This window comes from Solanum dulcamara, chromosome 6 (assembly GCF_947179165.1).
Source record: "Solanum dulcamara chromosome 6, daSolDulc1.2, whole genome shotgun sequence".
NCBI classification, from domain to species: Eukaryota; Viridiplantae; Streptophyta; class Magnoliopsida; order Solanales; family Solanaceae; genus Solanum; species Solanum dulcamara.
Window position 1 is genome coordinate 964,429 of NC_077242.1, and position 15,057 is coordinate 979,485.

The 15,057-nt window shown below is 34.2% G+C and overlaps 2 protein-coding genes and 2 non-coding genes across 5 annotated transcripts; 2 read left to right on the top strand and 2 right to left on the bottom strand.

Annotated features, from left to right (window-relative positions):
• Positions 1-603: 603 nt before the first annotated feature.
• TRNAG-GCC (transfer RNA glycine (anticodon GCC)) lies at positions 604-674 on the top strand. The gene has a single exon. It is a non-coding gene; the product is annotated as a tRNA-Gly (tRNA).
• Positions 675-678: 4 nt separating this feature from the next.
• On the top strand, positions 679-766 carry LOC129893690 (small nucleolar RNA snoR114). The gene has a single exon (XR_008767569.1). It is a non-coding gene; the product is annotated as a small nucleolar RNA snoR114 (small nucleolar RNA).
• Positions 767-1,155: 389 nt separating this feature from the next.
• On the bottom strand, positions 1,156-7,312 carry LOC129893027 (EH domain-containing protein 1-like). Of its 2 annotated transcripts, none has more exons than XM_055968517.1 (16): positions 7,117-7,312; positions 6,944-7,023; positions 5,356-5,424; positions 5,200-5,257; positions 4,919-4,974; positions 4,799-4,838; positions 4,616-4,683; positions 4,164-4,277; positions 3,957-4,059; positions 3,816-3,865; positions 3,456-3,584; positions 3,099-3,350; positions 2,930-3,009; positions 2,201-2,327; positions 1,956-2,099; positions 1,156-1,585 (listed from the first exon to the last, which is right to left on the bottom strand). In XM_055968517.1, exons 1-16 carry the CDS (start codon positions 7,199-7,201, stop codon positions 1,400-1,402), a joined length of 1,641 nt encoding a protein of 546 aa, XP_055824492.1. In that variant the 5' UTR covers positions 7,202-7,312; the 3' UTR covers positions 1,156-1,399. The 2 variants fall into 2 exon arrangements, with proteins under 2 accessions (XP_055824492.1, XP_055824493.1); XM_055968518.1 differs by having other exon boundaries at positions 4,616-4,680; positions 7,117-7,311.
• Positions 7,313-8,658: 1,346 nt separating this feature from the next.
• On the bottom strand, positions 8,659-13,113 carry LOC129892051 (uncharacterized). The gene is made up of 4 exons (XM_055967586.1): positions 12,400-13,113; positions 10,844-11,293; positions 9,789-10,101; positions 8,659-9,116 (listed from the first exon to the last, which is right to left on the bottom strand). Exons 1-4 carry the CDS (start codon positions 12,808-12,810, stop codon positions 8,977-8,979), a joined length of 1,314 nt encoding a protein of 437 aa, XP_055823561.1. The 5' UTR covers positions 12,811-13,113; the 3' UTR covers positions 8,659-8,976.
• Positions 13,114-15,057: the final 1,944 nt, after the last annotated feature.

Here is a 15,057-nt window from a genome sequence, read left to right on the forward strand (position 1 = left end):
ACACATTGTAAAATAAAATGCAAGAAGATAGTTTGGACATATTTTTGTATTAACCATTATAGATGCATCAATCTATAGGTGTAAAGTTATGGTAAGTGAAGGAGTTAAAAGGAGATGGAACAGACCTAAAATTATATGAAAGGAAATGATCTCAAAAGACTTACAATTGCTTAGTATTAATACAAACTTAGCTATGATATAAGACACAATGAAAGAAAAAGATCCATCTTAGGTGATACCTACTAGTTGAGGATATGTTTAACTTGAATAAAATATTATTTTTTAAAATTATTATTATTATATTTTTAAAAATATTTTCACTTTAATTTTATTCGTTATGGTTGATAATATGATATGAGGTTAAATGATGGAATGGAGATTCATAGAACAGATCTCAAATTTTGGGATGAGGCGTAGTAGTAGTAATTGTTCAGAACACACAAAAAATAAATTCTTTCAAAATTTGGAGTAAAAGTGTCTAATATGAACATTTTATTACGTATTTAATTTTATTATAGCAAATTATAATTTGAGTGTTTAAATAAATATAGTTGTCCTGTATTTGTGGTAGTATAGTTTAACAACAGCTCTTCGAACAACAAAGCACCAGTGGTCTAGTGGTAGAATAGTACCCTGCCACGGTACAGACCCGGGTTCGATTCCCGGCTGGTGCAATTTGAGCAGTGAAGAAATTTGTGCATTATGCGGTGATTTGGGTCTCCGCAATTGTCTGATTCAAAGATGATTTAATAGCGCATCTGAGCTCTTACATTTTTTTATTTTTACAACAATTCTGTGTTGGATACAACATATTCTGTGTTGAAGTAACTGGTAAAGTTGCTGCCATGTGACCAGGAGGTCACGGGTTCAAGCCTTGGAAACAGCCTCTGGCAGAAATGCAAGGCAAGGCTGCGTACAATAGACCCTTGTGGTCAGGCCCTTCCCCGGACCCCGCGCATAGCGGGAGCTTTAGTGCACCGGGCTGCCCTTTATACAACATATTGAGCTGAGGATCTTTAAGAAACAATCTCAAATATGTTGTTTAGTTCCAAAACTTTACATTATGAGTCCACTTCATACCGGTGATGTTTGAAGCATTTAAATGAACACATGATAAGTGTTTTTATCATTGGTTTTTATATTGAACCATGCTAACATAGAAATAAAGATATTCATGTATTCAAAATTCTGAAGAGTATATGTTTATGTGCCACCGCAATTTGTCAGCTGTATGTGTTCATTGGTCCATGTTGAACCCAAAATTGTTTGTAGAAATTCTCAATGTGAGAAACCAAAAAGGAATAAAAGGTTACAACATACAAGATACAATGACTTAGTTGTATAACAAACCAAATTCAGGAAGTAGTAACTTTCAAATTCTACCAGCTCTAGGTCGCGGTTAGTCATAAGGATTCCTGAAATTCTTGAGAAGTTCAGGGATGTCATAACCAAGCATATCGTCAACATCTTGTATCATCTTTGGCTTCAACTTCTCGAATCTGTCAAAGCTATATCCACTGAGAACTTCCCTGAAGTGTTCGACATTTGGAAAATCCCCAGCAGGCAGATGGAATTCCCTTTGAACCTGTTTGGATGAGTTGGGCATTAACAAACAAGACTAGTGCTCAATATAGAAATTACTCCCTTCGTTCCAATTTGTTTGTCTGGTTTTGACTTGGCATGGAGTTTAAGAAAGTAAAGAAGACTTTTGAATCTTGTGATCTTAAGCTAATGATATGTAGAATGTACCAAAATATCTTTTAATCTTGTGGTCTTAAACATGCCATGTGAAAAGTTGAAATTAAAGAGTTGTCAAAAAAGGAAAGAGACATTCTTTTTTAAACGAACTAAAAAGGAAAGTAAGACAAACAAAGTGAAGTGGAGGGATATATATGTAGCGGACATGTACATGACAGTTTAGTGCATATGTAAGGGTGGTAATGAGAGAGTAAAACCTTTCCAAATTCGTTTTCCAATTCATCGATGAGTCTCTGTTGGGTCTTGGCTTTGCCTATCATAGCAGGCATCTCTTTTCTGAGGTGACCGATTATGTAAGCATGTATCTTGGCAGCTCTAGCGCGTTTTACAAATTCATTGATCTGTACACGATAAAACATTGCTTCTAAATCCTTGTTTCAAGTATAGTTTGAGTAGAGTATATGAGTAATATAAAGACTCAAAGTTAAGATAGTGGACTTACACGACGATCACAAGCCTTCTTTGGTATGTTTTTCAAGTCTGTAAGGAGATCATCTTGTTCCTTTTCAAAAAGTTCTTTCCCGAGTGGCCCTGCTGCAGCTTCTCTCATTGGTTTGTCATTAAATGATCTGTGCAAGCGAAACACCACAGAGTTAACGAAAACTGTAAAACTCTAAAAGGAAAATAAAGTTTTATGTAAACTCCACCATCATCATAAGGACTTGAAGACATTATCTGAAACGAACATGCATATTTAGATATTTACTTTCAAATTTCAAGTGAACAGATTACATCTGCAGTTGAGTATTAGAGAGAGGAGCAATGGAATGGGGTGGGAAATTGTTGTAAACACATGACAGCATCTAGTGAGGAAATGTGAAGTCCCATACAGTGTACACTTCCAAGTATCCATTACATTGAGAAGTTAGTTCATCATGTTCTGAATCCATCAGGTCACATGGATATTGTTATACTCATACTATCATTTTGGTGCAACCCAATGGCGTTTCATTGGCAAAAATTAGCCCATTTAAATCAATTATTGGACTAAGCATTACAAAAAGTTTATCAACATTGAGGAGTTAGTTCACCATGTTCTGAATTCATCAGGCAGCATGGATATTTTTATACTCATACATTCGCTTTGGAGCAACCCAAGTACATTTAGTTGGCTAAAATAAGCCCATTTAAATCAATTATAGTACTAACTGGAAAAATATAAAGATCATACCCTATGTAGACGCGAGCAACCTCAGGAGTATTTAGAACTTTCCCTAAAGACCACATTAATGCTCCATAAACCCTCATAAGCTGCAATTGAAACCAATTAATGAATTCAACTTGTAGCATAGCTGACAAAGAGGTGGAAAACGTAAAAGACGGAAAGAAAATTGCCATACTTGTTGAGTATCAACTTGGTCAGCTTTGTTCAGAACCACACGTATCTTATCATCATGACCTCGAAGAGAAGCAATGACACGTTTGAATTCATCACTTATATCAAGCTTGTGAGGATCAAACAAAAGAAGGATGAGATCACACTTGGCAGCAAACCAGGAAGTCACACCAGTAAAGTCATAGCTCCTTTGTGTTCTCTGCTTTTCCCCAGATAAAACTCCAGGCGTATCCACCAATGTAAAATGCTCCAACAACTTTTTTTAACACGAGAGAGGAAAAAGTTCAGGGGAAAAAGGAGTTGAAAGCGTTCAGAGTTATGTTAAAGGTTGTTTTCATAAGTAAATCGATCAATAACTCACAGGATGCGACATTTGAGAACACTCAAACTTTGACAAAAACGCAGTTCCAAAAGTTGTCAGACCGCTAAATGGCATATCTGCTTGAACAGCAATTGTGTTTCCTGGAATACTTCTTTCATCAGGTCCATTCTGTATAACACACAGTTGATTGTGAACACCAATCTAACAAAAGATTCAGCATGCAGCAAGTTTTGAGAAAAAGTATTAGCAAGCATGTATCACATTGGCGAAACTATCGTGAAAAAAGCATCAGAACAGTGAGTTCCTTAACATGGTAAATAGAAACATATATGGTAGACTGTAAAATAGAGAGAATAATATACCGTCGTGGTCAGTAAGAGTAAAGAAATGGGAACGTACCATGACAACCACAAATCTGTCTGTTGTAGGCTCTGGTCCAATGTGAGCACCTATAGACATATGGGATGCAAAAATGTAAGCAAGAACCTCTTGAATGCATAAACAAGACACTTACACAAGCAAAAAGGAGTTTTAGCTAACCTGGATAACTCATTTTAAGTAAATGTTTAATGAATGTTGTTTTGCCTGTGGAGTACTGGCCCAAAAGCATCACCATCGGCTTGGCATCAAAATCACTATTTGCCTATTATGCACAGAGCATAGCCATAGCACTTCAGCTGTTTATTTATCAATATTTTCCTGTACCAATTAAAAGGAAGCATAACTGAAGTGAAATGCACCACCTACCAACAAAGGAGAGACAAAATCATTAAAGTGATATGCGACTTCTAGTGGCTTTAGTTTTTGGATGTACAACTTCTTCAGTCCATCAACTATTGATGTGACGGAGGTTAAAGAGACCTGCAGGTAGATGAAAAGAGCCAAGTATCAGGAGCAAACAAAGAATTAAGCATAAACACGTCTTAAACTGTTGTAGGATGTGCTTGGGAAATTTGGGTATAGGAAAATCCCATGCAATAATTTCAACCAATATTCTAACAAATATAATCAAATAACTTCATACTGATGGACAAGGACAAAAATACTTCTTGACAACTTAGTTCGATAGAGAAACGCCACATGCAGAATCCGAGTATGTTACTGGAGCTTGTATAGCATATATAACACTTAGAACGGTGTTCAGACATCTGAAAAAAATGCAAGATTTGAGAGTTGCACTAATTACAAAGAGGACATACCTTCTTTGAAGATTTTGATGATGAAAACCAACTAGTTGCTGGTGCAGCCGGGACAGGAGCACTGGCTGCTTCTCAATTCAATAAGTTAGATGCAATCATACCATCTATCTCCTTTCTCCTCACTACAAGAATATAAGGGAAGTACAAATAGAGTAACTACTTGTATGTAATGAGGTATATTACCATTCTGATCCTGTTCGCTTTTAGGCATCAGCTTCTTCTTCTGTATCAAAATAATGTAACTAAGGTAACAGCTCAGTGTTAAATGAAAAATGAGATAGAAGGTGAATCTAGCACACTTACAGCAAGAAGACCATCCAGACCTTCCATTGTAGGAGGTGGCAAATTTTCAAAGTCAACTGCAATGGATTTTACGTCTAAAATCAGTATATGAGAAGAATGTTAGGCTATAGAAAGTAATACAAGACAGGAGACGGAATCGATTTTTTCTTCTTTTTTTTGGGAATTTCCATAAATAACTGGCAGGACAAGGAATCATTTAATCAGCAAGACTTTGCTAACAAGTGAATAAAAACATAACTAGCATACATTATAAAATAAAAAACTTGAAACTACTCAAGTACCATCAGCATTTAAAAGATCATTGGTTACTGCACGGCCAGCCTGCGCCAAAGAGACCAACTACAGATTGAAAAGCAAAGAAAGATTTCTGTTTCAGATGGATTAGAATTAACACCCAAAAAAAGAAAGTGAAATGAGAGCAGAGAAAAAAGTAGTACCTGCATTCCAACAACAAAATCTCTAAAACTGAGAAAACCTTGTCGTTTGGAATCTGCAATTGCCCACACCTTAGGAAAAGAAGAGAAATGAAACAAATTGTTGAAACAATTTTAAGCAGTAGAAAATGACTTGTCAAAACTAGGAGGAAACTGCAAACTTAAGAGTCAATTTGATTTTTTTATAAGTAAATAAAATTGTTGAAAGAAGTCAATCTGATTCGCACAAGCTACTAATATATGTATGTGAAAATATAATTTACCACTCACAAATCTTTAGGAGGTAACTAGTAGATGAATAGGACTTCTCAAGCAACAAAAGTCAATAATCACCTTATCTAAGGATTTAGGTGCAAGAGAGGGAGTAAGTTCAGTTTGCCTTCCAACTTTGGTCATCTTTTTGCTTTTAACATAGTTCAATTAATTGCTAGAAGTTATCTAAATATTATAACTTTACCATCTGGTTCGATCTTGTCCACTTTAGCCCCCCGTAGGTGATAAGTAACCCGAATATAATTATCAGTGATCCAACATTCCAACACTCAATATCAACCTTCTAAGAGAAGACCTAAAACCTGAGGATTTGCACATCACCCTTTGGTAGATCATAGGCCATTTTCACGAGTCTTTATAGATGATAGGTCGGACATTCTAATGAGTAGCAAAAATGAAGTTGGCACAATAGCTTTCCAGTGACTAGAGACTAAAGTATCACCATTTTCAGAAGCTTAGATAGAAAATAACAGCTTAAAGTTTAGGACCCGTACTCAATCAAGAAATTAGGAGTAAAGCAAAATCAAACACCAAAATAAGACTTGATCCCAAAAATAACCAAAGCCACTCACATATAAACACCCAATGAACCACAGAAGATGATAACAGCTGACAACTAATCCTTCAATACAAATACCAAAATATGAACAACGCCTTAGACGTGTGTTTGGTATGAACGAAAACATTTTCTCAAGGAAAACAAGTTCCGGCCTAGGAAAAACAAGTTGCAGAAGTGACATTTCAAGTTTATAGTCTCCTCCCTACGCAACCAATCTCCCCAACCCCACCCCTTGACCATCCCACCCTCTACCACCCCCGAACCCCCATTTCCCATCCCATCCCGCCTTCACAGTGTTTTGTTAGATAACATATAAATATATTTCTTGATTACTTACCAAACACTAGAAAATAAGTAAAAAAACGCTTGTTTTCCAAGATAACATTTTCTTAGAAATCATTTTCCCTGAAAAACATTTTCCTTCCTACCAACCACACCACGCGCTTTATTATAATTTTAACATTGAAGATGATTACAGTACTATATACTAACAAATAATCAAATAAAAAAAATCAAAACCTATACTCCCACCATCCAAATTTATGTGACAATATTTGACTCGACTTTTGACACTTGCGATATAAAACAAAGAATAGACATTTGTACAAATATAAATCACGGGAATTTTAAAGTTAAATTAGTTCTAAAATACATAAAGGTGAAATCTTTTTTTCTTTGACGAACTAAAAAGGAAATTGTGTCAAATAAATTTTGAGAGAAAAGTAACAGTTAACTACAGAAACAAGAAAAGAAAAACACCTGCTTGAGTTCTGGTCGAGGCAAATTGGACATGGCAAAGAACTTGGTGGCATCTCCACCAGTGAGACGCCCATCTCCATCTGTACCCAATTAACACCCACATTATTCAAAAAAAATCATTTCTTTTTGCTCTTATTTGAACAAAAACACCAAAAAAAATTAATTTTTTTTACCAGAATCAGCAAAATTGAACCATTGTTGATAGATCTTCTCGTGTTCTTTTGAACATCGATTAATGGGGCTTGTATCAAACTCCATTTTTTAATCTTTAATGATTTCTTCTTCTTCGAATGCCTTCAAGATCTACCTTATTTGCTTAACTATTAGTTAACATAGATCACTGAATTAGTACTCAAAGTGACAGTTTATATCAAAAGCCCATTGGGCCATCAAGCCACAAGTCATTTATAATTGTGTAATTTTCCTTGGTTATCCCTTTTGGAAATTAATCTAGTTGTTGTTGTAATCCTATTGATGCCTTTTTATTTCTTTTTCAAATTAAATATAAATCAATTGTCTCGTAGGATGAGTGTACCTCACACGAATTATTATATAGGACACATGTATTTGCTTGTTCAATTTTGTACAAATATTATTATATAGGACACATGTATTTGCTTGTTCAATTTTGTACAAATTTAAATATCTACTTATACATACATAAAGTTGTGAAGCATGGATACTAGTGAATGTCAAATTAAAAAATACGGTTATTTTTTATGTCAAACATAAGGGCCGCATCATTGAGCAATCGAGTTAAGTATGATTTATGAATGAGTTTGATTTATATACATCAAATTTTCAAATAAATTTTTTTTTATCGACATGTCATTCACAAGCTATCTATATGTAACCCTTCGTAAAAAGTAAATTTTTTCATCTTAAAAATAAGACAAGTTACTTGATATAAATGTACAAGAAGTAAAAATAACCTTATAGTAGATCTCTTATTTTCACTATGCTACTCAATTGTTGTCGTATTTTGAATGACTTGATAATGTAAAAATTTCTTTCATTGTCGATGTATATAAATTAAATTATTTTCCATATCAGATTAATAAAACGGCAAAAAGAAAAATTAAGATCATGATTAGGGGTGTACATGGATCGGGTTGGTTCGGATTTTTTACAAACCAAACCAAATCATTTGTATCGGGTTATTAAATTTATAAACCAAACCAATAAAAGTCGGGTTTTTCGATATCAATTTTTCTCGGGTTTTTTTGGATTTTTCGGGTTTCTCAGGTTTTTCATAATATCTAATAAAAAGCACAGAGCAGTGCTTCTTAAAAAGAGTTTTAGTACAAAATATCAACATATAAGATGGAGACAGAACACTGTTTGAAGTTTTAACTTTATAATATAACTTTATAAGATGAGCTTTTTTTTGTATATTATTTAAATGAGCTTCTCAAGTCCAAATCTAAATGTAAGAAAGAAAACAAAAATTATGAAAAAATTTTAACAAATATTTATAAGTTACATTTTAATAAATGTTTTTATGTATAATATAATTTAAAAGTAATATATCTATAATCGGGTCGGTTTGAATTCGGTTTGACTTTTTTTTAGGTAAAACCAAACCAACCCTATAATGGTCGAGTTTTTTTTCCAAACACCAAACCAAGTCAAACCAAACCACTAGTTGGGTTTTTTATCCAATTTGGTTCGGTTTGTCGGACCCTATACTGATCATAAACAGGAGCAAGAAAAAAAAAACGTAAGTAACATCATTTTACCTCTTATAGATCCAGTATAATACAAAATTGAATAAATAAAATAGCTCTATACATATTCACCCCCATATTCCACACAAGCATCTTGATTTCTGATTGAATACAAATTATGTTACACTCTAAACAATAGCACAAGCAAAAACAGAACCCTTTCAACCAAAAGTTGATCAAACTCTTTGAAAATGTCATAGGGTGCGTTTCAAATTCTCTAAAAAAGTCTAGTTTTGGAGGATCTAACACAAGTGCAGCATCATTACTGGAGAGTCCGAGGAACGTAACAATTCAATACCCAATGATTCAAGCAATGGCACCAACAGTTTTACCAAGCAACCAGAGGACCAGAGCTAGTTCCATACCAAAAATAGTGTGAAGATAGGATCTATCCAGCATAAAGCCATATAGAGTAATTCCTGCTCTGTTGTGCTCAAAATATGTCACTGTAAAAGCAAAAACTATAGTTAGTTAATCCGAACAATACACGTAATAAAGAACCTTATTAATAGTATCGCGCATTTCTCAAAGCTAGGGATGAGCAATGTAGTTAAAAGCTATCACTTTGTCGCTTAAAGCATTAAGTGATGAGAAGGAAGAGGTCATTGCTTTATGGGCTATGTTGCTCGGACTCTCCTAATATGTTGCTGCATCCGTGTTCGAAGAGTCTGAGCAACATAGTTTATGAGTGAATGATCCATGCACTTTAGAGAAGTGTGTGCTTCGATTCTAACAAGTACGTAAAAGTGATTCTAACTAGAAAATCGGTTGCTTATTTGAATCTCACCTTTGAGGAGTTGGATTAGTATTGAAATAATTGTTTCATAGAACTCCAAAAAGGGTGCACCCGTGTCAGATCCTCCCAAAATGCACTGGTTTTGGCAGTATTTTTGACAAATCCGAGCAACATAGGCTAAAATTAGTTACTATATTGTACTAATTCATATGTAGATGTTTGACATTCTTTTAACCTCGCATAAATTATGCACATCATATCAAAGAGGTATATGTTTCACCATTCATTTTTAGCTTTCAAGTCTTACGTATCCTTGTCGCTTTTTTGCTCTTTTTGCTTTTGAAACCACTGGGGATAAAAAAAACAAGTGAAACCAGCTTACCTAGTGCCTGCCTTTTCTGGAATGAAATTGTGCTATATGCATATGAGTGGACGAATTTCGTGTTGTCGAGCTCATCTTCCTCATCTCCAACATCGTCTGTATCAGATGATCCTTCAGAAGTCACAGGGAAATCTTGGTTGTTGGCTATTTGAGATATTGGAGGAGTTTCACCCTCAACTGATTCAAAAGAGTCTACTGTTGCACACACGTGCCACTTGGCCGCTAAGCTTGTAACAGATTGTGCCTTATGGGTAATCCTGACTGCACTTCTCAACAGTATCAACAGCCCGGCAAGAAGGCTCACAGAACATAGCTGCATTCAAGAAGAAGACGTTTACATCTAGTCAGAGGAGTACCAGCAATCAAGTAAGATATAGGCAAAAAGAATGTTGAGGAATTATAGCTATCCTGAACAAACATGTCTTTTTTGAATTCAACTTTAAGAAATAGCAATAACAGTAAGTATTACTCTGACTAAACTAAATATAAGCTGTCGTTTTAATTTCATATCTCCGTTAAATATAAGGACATAGTTAAGAGAGAATTTGAAGCACCTGAACTTCCGTTAGTCTAATAGGCAGATTATAACACTTCATAGCCAAAATCTGGCTCTGCGGTGCCATTTGCTGGTTGACTATAGCACTGTATAGCTGAAAATTGGTTCTGCAGTGCCATTTGCTAGAACATATATATCCAAACTGTCCAAAGACATTACTCTTGAAATCTCATCATTTTTCACTTCATCGATATTACAAACTGTGCAACATCCCACACGAGAGTATTCGTCTAGGATTAAAAATCGTAATAGTTATAATTTTAATATGTTTGTCTCTTGTTGGAAATGCTTGGACAGTGAAGTACTGCATAAATTACGACATACTATCAAAAGAATATGTGATCAATGACCACGTGTAACTGTAAATCCCATTTGTTGACTTAGTTTATCAAAGAGGCATTCAAGCAAAGAAATGCAAGGGATTTAGTTGAAATAATTTTTAAAAATGAAGTACAAGATCCTATATTTGACAAATAAGACAGCTGATGAGAAGCCATACCGCGAGTTCACCACTCTTATAGATATGAAGATCAGCAGTTGATCGTGTGGTCATGAGAAGGGATGCAAATTGACTTGCTGTGATGAATATCAATGCCAACATGATAAATCTACGGTACCTATGGCTAATGATCCGCAAGTGCCTCCTGATTCTAAGGTGCTCTCTCAACACTGTCTCAACATTAGAATCGATGTGGAAGATCTGAGCAAAATCTCGCAGTCGGAGAATCTGAAGGTAACAAATCAAGCGAAAAAGGACACACACTAGAAAGAACACGGTCATCCTGTAAAGCCATGAGCTCAGCTCTAGAAGGCATGCGACAGTGTCACTCACAATGACATTGCCTAAAAAGGGGATTTGAGTTCCACCTGAACTGTACCACCAAATCTTATATATGCTTTCAGCAGCAAAACATGGCAGGACAAAAATGAATAGGATCTTCAATGATCTCTGCATATCGAAAAAAGGATTATTGTTACATTACATCATGCAGTTCAATATACATTTCAACATAGAAACCAATTGGTGATGAAAATATCATGAAATTTCTTTGTAAAAAGAGGCACAAAAAATGGTTTATTCACCAACTGTACAACAATTACTTATACTAATATGAGCTGTTGTGTCATCAAAAACAACAAAGAGTTGACCTTTCTACTTTTCTTTTTTTGGAAAAACAAAAACAGTAGAGAATTGTTCTTTTTCGAATAAAAAAAGATCCAAAAAAGGAGATCATATATATATGGGGCAAAATTCAATCTTTAAATAATGAAACAGGGAATTCCTCTGAGTTTAGACTGTCCAATCATCAAACATATTGAGAATCTGATTCTCAAAATCTGAACAAAATTCAGAAAATAAAAAGATAGTAATTCCAGCAATAATATAGTGTGTAACAAACGAAAAGATCATCAAATTTACACAAAGATTGTGATGGATCAATATAATCTCATCAGACTTAACCAGAGCTCTTGGGTTCAATCCTCTATAATGAGCCTTACATGGCATGAATCTTAATCGGCCTTAAAGCAGTACCAACAGTGACAGAACCAGAACTTTCACTAACGAGAATCAGAATATAAAAAAGAATAAACACACAAAGAAGTTAAGGGGTCAACATCCACTATATATACATTAAAAAAATACTTTTAACGTAATAGTGTTGAGATGAACCCCTTGCTGTACCCTGGCTCCACTCTTAGGTACCACGGGATGGAAAACCAAAGCAAAAAGTCAGCTAATTTTGACTGATATTGAGCAAACAAGAACCACTAAAGATTGTGATGGATCAATATAATCTCATCAAACTTCACCAGAAGTCTCGGGTTCAATACTTTCCTTATGCAACATGAATCCTAATCAGCCTTAAAGCGGTACCAACCGTGACAGAATCAGGATTTTTACTAACTAGATTCAGAATATAAAAGAGACAAACACACGAAGAAATAAAAGTGATTCAACATCTACTATAATCCTTGCGGTACCCTAGCTCCGCCCAGTGGATACCAAACACCGGATGGGAAAACCAAAAGACAAAAAAGAAAGAGATAACTCACATGGAGCTGTTCCATATAGCATTTTCTGACAGTCTCACTTTCATCACAAAGCTTATCAAGAAACAAGAACCTACGAAGCCCAAATTTCTTCACAAACCCAGAAAGACAAATAAAGGACAGAGAAGCAACAGCACTGAGAGACAACTGAACAACATTGTCATAAGGTCTATCATGATTAGCATCACAATCTGCACAAGCCAGTACGAAATGGGACAGACATGGAACAACAATTGTAAACATTATGAAAACAAACCAAGAAAGAACAGTAGATGAAGTGTCAGATTGATCCACACACATCCACTTCAACCATCCCCTAAAAACACGCAATTCATCGTAAGCATGTGATTTACTACGTGCATATAATATATTCTTGTTGTTCAGTAAACATTGGGTTTTACTTTCGTCCCCCATTGAGAAAGATCAATTGTTTTTCAGGGTTTTTGATGAAATTGTAGAAAGATCAAATCTTTTTTCTGGGTATTTGATGAAAATGAAGAAAATTAAGTTGTTTTTTTTCTGGGTGTTTGATGAAATTGGAGAAAGTTTAAATCTTTTTTCTGGGTATTTGACAAAAATGGAGAAAGATTTTTTTTTTTTTTTTTTTTTTTTTTTTGGGTGTTTGATGAAATTGGAGAGAGATTATTGTATAGCGCCGGAATTTGTGGGTCTGGTGAGAAAACTAATAAGGAGAAGGAGGTTTTATGGAGTTTGATTATTGGAGAGATTAAGGGAGGTTTAAAATTTTAAGAATTAATAAATAAATTAGTAAAAAGGGTTCAATATTTATTATATATATAAAAAATTATTTTAATTATATATAAATAATATAATTTTCTTTAATTTTAATCATAAAGTGAATTCGCCACTATATATATTTATATGTGGTGGGGTAATGTTGATGTAAATTATACAGAGTAATACAGCTGAGACTAGATTTGGAAACTAGCGTGAAATCTTAGACCATGTTTGCACCAGTTGTTTTGTTGAGGTTTTGAACTTTTTTCTTTTTCAAGCCGTGTCAATTTATTTGTTTAATTTTTATTTGATACGAAATTTTAAAAAAAATAGGTAAAATTTAAATATTATATTTTTAATTTAAAGATACATAAAATATATATTATAATGTCTTTTAAGTTTGATATTGGACACATTAGGTGTAAAATTTTAATTAAAGAGTTGGCAAAAAAGATTTTTTTTTAAAATATGCTAAAAAATAATAAGATAAACAAATTAAAATAAAGAGTATCACTTTTCCTTTTATAAGAATAATTTACAAATATATATTAGTAAAAGAATAAATATTGATATGCACATTAAAATATGTTGGTTACATACTTATATTCACGTGAGAACTAAAAGTTACTTATGAATTAAATTTTCTATCAAGAATTTTTTAAATTTTCAAGACTCAAAAGTCGAAATCTTGAGGACATTTTCCATCTCCCACAACTTTAGATGGTTTCAAATAGTCTTTACATGCATGGATTATTTATGTTCTTCCTTCGTTTGCAAATTACGCTTGCTATAGACGATTAATTCTATTTTTTTAATTATTAAATTATGTTTGCATTTGAAATTTATTTTTGTTTCAAACTATTATCCATGAAGTTGTTATCCCATGTGACTACGAGATTATGGTTTTAAGGTGTAAAAATTGTTAGTAAACTGTATTGTAAATATTAAAGACAGTAACAACAACTAAAGGTAATAAAACACAGAATCTGAAAAATTAATGCAAGAACAAAATCGAGTCCACTGAATGCACAGTGTGTCCTTAAGGAAATTATTCCCCTCAAAATACCCGAGGTTTTGGAATCTTTCCTCTCAGGATAGAACGATTTACTCACCAAAGTAGAGGTACTGCAAATATTTGATGACTGCGAACCACTTGAAGGCTGTATATCTCACGATTTTAGGAAGTGCAGAAAGAAGAAGAAGAAGATGTTATTTCAGAATTTTCGTATGGAACATTCTGAGGAATTAACAGATATATATAGACTGTTTACACCTTTTAAGAAAAGGCACCTGTTGGAAAAGGTTTGCCTATTGAGAAAAGGTTTGCAACTTTTCGGACAAGGTTGCAACCTTTCAAAAATCCGTTGGAAAAACGGAGGGAAATATTTTTAAATTAATCCGAGAAAGAAATGGGTTGCGGGTTGCGGGTCAGGATTTTTTCACTTAATTAATTAAATAAATAAATAATATTAATTAATTAAAATTTAAAGAAAATTTGGTCCAAAAAGATTATCAATCAATCATATCCAAATCTGAAGCCGAAGCCGAAGCCGTAGCCGTAGCCATAGCCAAAGCCGAGCCGAGCTAGCGACGACGACGACGGTGCAAGGGGAGACCCTCTTCTTGACCCTTTAGCAACATGAAGGAGTGCTTCTACTTTTAAGTAGGAGACTTTTCATTTTCACCACCTATGTGGGACCAAAGCTTATTTAATAAAGCAAGAGAGAACATATCATTTTCCTCTCCACTTTTTTTCCCCTCAATTTCCCATTCAAACTATCAATTAAACCCAACAATCCCCCACATGAATGGGGAATGTCTACAAGATAAAGGAATGCACGGATAAGTGTGTGATATACAAGCGAAGATTAATTGCATCTGGATAAGTAGGTTTCCCTTTGAACTTTCCATAATGAACTTATA

Excerpts from the sequence above, each read along its gene's own strand:
- LOC129893027 (XM_055968517.1), bottom strand. The coding sequence starts at position 7,201 with ATGGAGTTTGATACAAGCCCCATTAATCGATGTTCAAAAGAACACGAG. Across the intron at positions 5,258-5,355 it reads ATTTTGTTGTTGGAATGCAG|TTGGTCTCTTTGGCGCAGGC; the intron begins GTACTACTTTTT and ends TTCAATCTGTAG. Across the intron at positions 3,351-3,455 it reads GTTCTCAAATGTCGCATCCT|TTGTTGGAGCATTTTACATT; the intron begins GTGAGTTATTGA and ends TGTTAAAAAAAG.
- LOC129892051 (XM_055967586.1), bottom strand. The coding sequence starts at position 12,810 with ATGGGGGACGAAAGTAAAACCCAATGTTTACTGAACAACAAGAATATA. Across the intron at positions 11,294-12,399 it reads GCTATATGGAACAGCTCCAT|AGATCATTGAAGATCCTATT; the intron begins GTGAGTTATCTC and ends TTCGATATGCAG. Across the intron at positions 10,102-10,843 it reads ATAAGAGTGGTGAACTCGCG|CTATGTTCTGTGAGCCTTCT; the intron begins GTATGGCTTCTC and ends TCTTGAATGCAG.